Source organism: Buceros rhinoceros, unplaced genomic scaffold (assembly GCF_000710305.1).
Source record: "Buceros rhinoceros silvestris isolate BGI_N320 unplaced genomic scaffold, ASM71030v1 scaffold28406, whole genome shotgun sequence".
In the NCBI taxonomy this organism is placed as follows: domain Eukaryota; kingdom Metazoa; phylum Chordata; class Aves; order Bucerotiformes; family Bucerotidae; genus Buceros; species Buceros rhinoceros.
Genome location: NW_010417358.1, coordinates 1 through 7,493, shown reverse-complemented (window position 1 = coordinate 7,493; position 7,493 = coordinate 1). Strand labels below are relative to the sequence as shown.

Genomic DNA, 7,493 nt, shown 5'->3' with positions numbered 1-7,493 from the left:
CAAGGCTTTCCAAACAACTGGGCAGCAAGATGCTGTTCATCTTGCTAGAGTTGAAGCTTAGCCAGAAATACAGTTTCAGATGAGGATTTAAGGGATATAAGTACTTTAAGCCTCTGCCTCTCACCAGGCACCAAACAGAAGTCTTGTGCCGCTGCTCCAAACACCTCAGCTTGTTTCCTATTTGTTTCAGCTGTTGGCTGAGCACAAGCTCCAGCTATTTCATCCCCTCCCTCACTGCAGAGGAAAGTACCCCTCTTCACCCCTATCAAAAAGATCAGTGACCATTAGTGAGAGGAGCACAGGTCAGGCAAAGGCAGAATGCATCCTTGGGACCCCAGAGGAGAGTGGTGACAGCACTGAGTCTTGCTGGCCTTTAGAGTCCCACAGAAGGTGCTGCTGGGCAGGAAGGGGAGGGAGGGCATGTGTGCAGTCGGCCACTGTGCGATGATGGGTCCAGAAAGGAAAGAATTGGTTTATTCCCCACAGATGGGCTATCACAGACACTAGGAGATCAGAGTTCCTCCCATCACACAGCCCCAGCCATGACTGAGGTAGAGACCAAATTCTCCTCTGGATTGTGCTGGTGGAGACCCAGTGGATACGTGCCAGCTTTACACCAGGTAAGGGAGCTCAGTCTGTGTGCTGAGCCCCTCTTCTGTAGAGAGAACTGGTGCTGCAGTGTCCCCACCTGTGCAGGGCCTTGCTGTCAGCACATCGCCTAAGGTGAAGGCAATAAAGTGCCAGAAGAGCAAGCGGAGCACCTGCAGCTGGACAACTATCAGCCAAGCCTGGGCTCGTGGTTATGCTGTGCACTGAACCCTGCCTCAACACAGCCGCTAGACCACGCAGAAGAGGGCAATGGAGGGGGACATCCAGACACGTGCTTGGATACCACAGCAGAATGTTAATGTCTCGTAATTGAGGGGGCCCTGGTGCCAGCTTCCATCAAGGACCTGGCGATCCCACTTTGATGAAAGCACTACAGACATGTCAGTGCCCTTTCGGCCAGCTGCAGTGAGCCGGGAAATGCTGGCCTGAGCAACTGGGAAGGAGCTGAAAGGGGTCACTGAGCTAGGAAGGAGGAGGATAATGAGTTACTGCGGGAGTGCTCTAATGGTACCTATCTAACCACACCATGCGCTATCAGCTTCAGAGCTCAGCTTGCTCACAGCAGCGTATAGAGATGAGGCAGACATATCCCCAGAGAAATAGTGTGCCCTAACCCCACTCTTTTAATAAGAAATAAGATCCCTGCTGGTAAAGGAGAAATATCTCAGTAAGCTAGGAAACAGTTTATTGTCGGAGATGAGCAGCACACGCCAAGCTGACTTCTTGATACTTCCTTCCACCCTATAGGGAGGATTTGCCGTACAAAGGAACACTCAAATAACTGCAGAACTGGGCATGAAGCCATTTCCTATCTCCCTCTGATTTGGTACTCCCTGGTGACAAAGGAGCCAGGTGAGTGTGTAGTGGATACTGCTGGTTTCACATCTCACTTTATACTTCTCTCACAATTACTTTTCTCTGGATGGAAAGGAAAGGTTTAGCAGTCAGCCCAAGGAACACTGAGCTAAGTGAACTGACACTAAGTGGCACCAAGAGAGCAGGCTGCAGAGACCTTCAGACGCACAGCAACAGAACGATGCTGCATTGCCTAGAGTGTAAAATGCTCCTTTTATTCACTATCAGAAGAGAGCGATTTCCTCCCTCCTCCTCCTGGGAGGATGAAAACAGATCAGAACCTCAAACCAATCCTTGAATTGGCAGGAACTCAAAAGGTAGACTTGGGAGGGGTTGGAGGAAGATACAAAGGCTGGTGGCTGGAGACACAGAGCAACATTGAACTGTTGAGACTCAAGGAGAGAAGGAATCAGAGACACCAGAACACAAAGATGAACCTGAAACTTCTTTTTTGCTCTGGATTCCTTCTGCTGCTTACTGTCAGTCAAAACCAGGGAAAGGCCAGACCCATTTCCAGACAGGTAAGTGACTGGCAGCTCAATGATGCTGAAAGAAGCTGGTGCTTCTTTAGGGGTTAGACACTTCAGATTCACTCCATTTCTTCCAACTCCTGCTAAAGCAGCAGGAGACAGTCAAAGAGAACATGACAGCAGGAACCATGAGATGGGCAGACACAGAGTTATTAAATGGAGGGAAACTAAAGTAATCAATTACTAGATTTAAATTTCTGATCATGAGGCAGTTGAAAGGAAAATGTTTTTTCCTGTGAGGTCAGTTTGGGGACTGCAGATTTTGGGTAGTTCTGTGACTGGGTGAAACAATAAACTTTTGGAATAAAAAAAATTTTTCTGGAAGGACTGCAATCTAGAGCCCCAGAGCAGTCACCTGCATGCTCCTCCCCAAAGCCTCTGCTTAAGCTGGGAAAGGAATTAACGAGTTGTACCTGTATGATCTCCTCTTCAGCTCAGCAGTGCAGTGATTCAGCCCCTGCTTGCGAGGCCCGGAGGCAGAGCATGAGAAAGTGCACATGTGTTTCTGTATGTATTTGTGTGCGCACAAATTACGAGTCATTAGGAATACACATTTCACTACCTGACTAAGGATCTGATATTCCAAATATGAAGTAACCTCCCAATTTCTGAAGAAATATATAATCCATCTAGCACCAATTTCAGCATGTCTCCTGTCATTGCATCACTTCTCTTATTATTCCAAGGTATCAATCATTTTTTCTTGTTCCTTATTCATTCTTGACACTGACTTTCACAATTTATCGCATAGTCCAGCTCCAGGAAAGACTTATCTGGCAGTTTGTCAGCTCAGAACTACAGAATACATTTCAAGATAGCATACAGTGTTAGCTCCAAGCAGCTTGGTGAGCCAGAAGAAATGAAAGATAACTATCACCAGCTTCAGAAATCACTTTACTACTTTCATCTTTTGACAAAATATTCAAAATAGCTTCTCCAAACTTAACACTGCGGATGGCTTATATGAAAATAATGACAGAGTTTCCAGAGCTCCTCCTTCTTCTCCTCTCCTCCCTCTCCACCATCAACCTTCCCCTTTTTTCAGAGTCTGTCCAAACTGTTAGATGTGGTCCTGGAGCATCCCCTGGTCTCAGAAGAGAGGGACCATGAGCAAGATGACATGATCCCAGTGGGTGCCCTTGATCAGCAAAACACTGAACTCCAGTGGACCCAAAGCACCAGAGACCAGCCTGAGGGTGTGTTCGTGGGTGATAGTGCTGTCCAGAAGTTCTTCAGCGACCTCCTAAGTTTATCCTGTAGATTCCGAAGTAGAAGCAAGAAGGGCCTCTCCAGGGGCTGTTTTGGTGTCAGGCTGGACAGAATTGGGTCACTGAGTGGACTGGGATGCTAACTGCTTGCTATGGTAAGAGAAAGCCAGAGGCAGGTGGTCTGCGTACTCATGTATACCTTGCATAAATACATAGAAGAGCAGATTTAACTCAGCTTTAAGGAAATACTGCGTTACTTTTACCCTCCTATCGTAAACACAGTTTACTAATTTTACCCCTTCAGAATTCACTGACATCAGACTGTATACCTAAAACCTATGAATTCCACATCCCTGCTTTACCTGCTTTCACTGCTTTCTCCATGTCAGCCGTACGCATTTCATCTTGTCACAGAAGCCAGATCAGAGATGTTTCCACCAGCTCCCCAGGGATGCTTCTGTCAATCCAAAGAAACTGAGCAGAACAGTGGAGCTGAACCTGGCCCTAGAACAGTAAGAAATGAGTTAACTTCCACGTGTGAAATCCTGTCCTCTTCTCTTCCTTCTACTTATTCCTCTGCTTTCTTGACAGGGCTGACTCTGAGGTTTCAAAGGACCTGTTGCCTTTCAGTGGGATATTCAGCCCTTATTCACGTTCATCTACTATATGATGTACTGAGAAAATTGCACCACACCTCTCTCCTGAATTACTTGGCCAATAGAATCCACCTTTGCTGTACTGCTTCTTTGTATCAGACTAATAATTTCTGAACACCTATCTGAAATTTAATTACAAAAAACATTTGTACTGTTTGTGTACTAAATGTATAAATAAACAAATCTCATTATGCCGCAGATAATAAACCATTTTTCATAATCTGGTGAACTTGCTTCAAGCTACAGAAAGCGTTGTCCTTCTCTGGTGGTGTTTTCAGTAGATAGCTTCCACCCTGATGCCACAGACTCGCTCTAAGAAGGACATCAGTACAAGAGCTCATAAACATGCTTCAGCGTTTAAGAACTGACAGAGACCAGAAAGCACAGAATGATTTGTTTATGGAAATACTCTCCCCCTGTACAAGCTACCAACAGCTTCTCCTAACTTCTTGCAGTCTCTTACCCTTTCAATATCTCTTGCACATTTAAAAATTATCATTAACTCTACCTGTCTGTGGCTATTCCATCCTCCAGAATCTTTCTCTCCTCAGTGGCTGTGAGGTTATCAACACAAATCCAAATTCAACAACATATCATGGAGGTTTCTCTAGTTAACAGCATCCAGTTTGATTAAACAGAGTGCCTCTTCCCCCGGGGCAGGCCCTGGTGCAGCCTGTGTGGTGGAAAGGTTAATCCACACGGCCCATGGGCATTATGGTGTCAAACAATGAATAGGAAGGCTATTGCTAATAGGAAGGTTACAGCCTCCTCCCTAACCATCCTAGGTGTGATAGCTTGCTCCCAGCTCCCAGCAAGCTAGCAGCAGGCATAAAAACTTCCTGATGCTGCAATCTCACTGACAACCCAATGAAGGGTAAGCGCTACTGCAGTTTGTTTTCTGAACATCCTCAGCCTGTTCCCAAACTCAGCTACACTAACATACACTGTGGGTCATTGAAATTATTTACCGATAAAATAACAGAGGTCGGAGGAGGCTGAGGACTGAGCTGTGAGCACTTGTGAACAGAATCCTACAGAAGATAAATAAGAAACAGATAAGAGCTCCAATTTTGTAGAGGCTGAGCTGGTAACGTGCCATCCCTTCACCTGGCGTTTTGTGTGAACATTTTTAAAAGCCACTTTTCAGAAAGCACAAACCATTTATTTCACATAAGAGGCTTCATAATTAGATCCATAGGACTGAAGCCAGGTGTGTTTGTATCTCAGGTAATTTGCTGAGTTCTATTAGCATTTAAATAATCAAAGGTAACCTTTGAAGTCAGCATGCCAGTCAGATGGGGAAGCTCATCTCTAGCTGTGTCATCTCCATCTCCACTAAGCAGCAGTGCATGAATTCACAGACTAGGATCACAGAAGTTGCCAAGGAGAAAAGCACGCAACGAAACCACTCCTACACGGAAAGAAACACGCAGATATCTTTTTCAAATGTGTCTGCTTTTGGGGTACCTGTTCATAAGTGGTGACAGGCAGCAATCGAGATGTGGTCTCACCTGAGACTCAAGCCTGCTTAGTTTACTGTTAGAGGGCTCAGTTGTATTTATTTCCCTTGGTCATCACACAGATCCTCCCGCTGCTCTATCCCCTTCCACTCCTGTCCGTCTTTACTACACACAAAATCAGGATGATGCACATCCTCACCTTTTCTATCTGCTCTTCTTCTGCATTCACATAACTCTCCCACCTGATGTGCGCTTACTTTATTCACGTATTGTACTTTGAAAACACACACCTCACGTCTCTGCCAGACTCTTCATAGCTGTGATGCTTTAAACAAAACCACTTGCCAACTATTACAACTGCCTGATGCAGAAATCCCCATCCCAAACCAGCCGACACTGCTAGTTTGCATCCAACCTAAGCTAAATTCTGCAAGCTGGAGGTAGATTTGGGGAGCAGCAGGACAAGAAAATGGGGGAAGGAGATGTAAAAACATTGTGTATACTGTTGCTTGTTCATACAGCATCTAGCAGTAGTAAATCCACACCAACTTGGTTCAAAATCTTCTGAACTCAGGGGAAATGCTTTCTTTGGCTTTGCTTTAGGACAATCTCTGGATTAAGGGGCCAAGCAGGGACCATATCCAGTGAAATCAGAGAGCTTTATGAGCGTATTGGCTAAGCAAAGGTGGAGGGCAGAAGGCAGAGACGTAGTGTAATTGCTTTAATATTGCACAGGTGATGACCGAAAGGACCACATGTGCTGCTCTACTCACTGGCTATCATGGGTTCTGCCTTTCATTCCGTAATGATCTAACAGGGTCATCTTGATTTGCACCCCAGGACCCAAGGAAATTGTACTTATTTATAGCTGAAATTCACCACTCACACAAGAGAGATGCTGAAAATTCTACTGCAAGTTAGTAAGAAATTGCAAGTTAGTAAAGCTCTGGGGCAAAACAAGAGACAGTTTCATACAAACAGGCTGCCTGTTACAGTCACCAGATTGGTAATTCAGAGACTTTTATCCAGGGAGCCTAAATCCAAAGATCTACAAAATCTCTTTCTTCGGGTAAGGCCCCTGGACTTTCTGGAAAGAATGCTTGTTCCAGAGGAATTTCTCGCTCCAGTCTAAGCTGTAGGGGACAGAAATCCCCATCATTTATGGGAAAGATGGTGGGATAAGAGCAGAGGTGGTGACTGATTCACTGCTGTAACCAAGGCATGGCTGGAGAGCAAATAAAGTTTATAACAAGGTGGTCAGCTATGCCATTGCACAGGGCAGACCTAGGCTACTAAAAGGTCAGCTATAGAGGGAAGGGTTTGCAGACAATGCCAGGGGAAGTCAAGAACCATCATCGCATGAATTTGCAAGGAAGAAAAATTTCCTAAACCCAAATCTCAGCACAAAACTATGTATACAGAAGAAAAAGCTGTTGGGAGCTGTTGCAGACAGAGGAAAATTTCCAATTCACTCACTTCTTTCCCCTAGGAGAAATGATCCACCTCTCATCCCCTTGAAGGGGAAATCAACCTCCTGCTTGGGCCAGCTCACAGCTGCTGTGTGCCTGCAGATGGGAGGCAGAGCAAACAGGCAGAAAGTGTAAGGTGCTTTCACTGCATCAACTCATACCTAACAGAGATGGAGAGCAGAGGGGGAGGAAATCACGGAGAAAATGAGTGCTGCCAGGAGGGGAGGAGATGACCCAGGGCAGTTCTCTCCCTCTGGAAGAGTTGCTGCACTCAGGAGACCCTCCTCTCCTGGAGGGTCACCTGCAGGGCCAGTTGTAACCAGTTCCCTTATCGAAGCCGGGGAGCAGAGTGTGGCACGCCGGCTCCTTCGGGGATCTGGCAGGAGGCAGCTGAGCTCCCTCTGGGCAGAGAGTGGGGATATAAGGAGAAGTATCCGTGGGCAAAGCAGCGACAGGGTGCCGAGCTGGGATAGAGTAGGATAGGATAGGATAGGATAGGATAGGATAGGATAGGATAGGATAGGATAGGATGCAGCTCCCGGCTTTCTTCTATGGGACCTCGCTGCTGCTGCTCGTCCTGACATGGGCCAGAGCGCAGCCAGCCGGCGGTGGGCGCAGTGCGGAGCTGTGGTCCCTGCAGGTACCGGGGCCGGGGTGGGCCGGGGCTCCCGAGGCGAAGCGGGCAGGGTCGGGGCTCCTCGCCACC

The 7,493-nt window shown here is 46.7% G+C and overlaps 1 protein-coding gene across 1 annotated transcript; it reads left to right on the top strand.

Annotated features, from left to right (window-relative positions):
• The first annotated feature begins 542 nt into the window (after window positions 1-542).
• Window positions 543-3,345, top strand: LOC104495239 (C-type natriuretic peptide prohormone-like). The gene is made up of 2 exons (XM_010138188.1): window positions 543-620; window positions 3,040-3,345. Exons 1-2 carry the CDS (start codon window positions 543-545, stop codon window positions 3,343-3,345), a joined length of 384 nt encoding a protein of 127 aa, XP_010136490.1.
• The last annotated feature ends 4,148 nt before the right edge of the window (window positions 3,346-7,493 follow it).

Coding starts and splice junctions, on each gene's coding strand:
- LOC104495239 (XM_010138188.1), top strand. CDS start 543: ATGACTGAGGTAGAGACCAAATTCTCCTCTGGATTGTGCTGGTGGAGA. Junction 621..3,039: donor ACGTGCCAGCTTTACACCAG/GTAAGGGAGCTC, acceptor CCCTTTTTTCAG/AGTCTGTCCAAACTGTTAGA.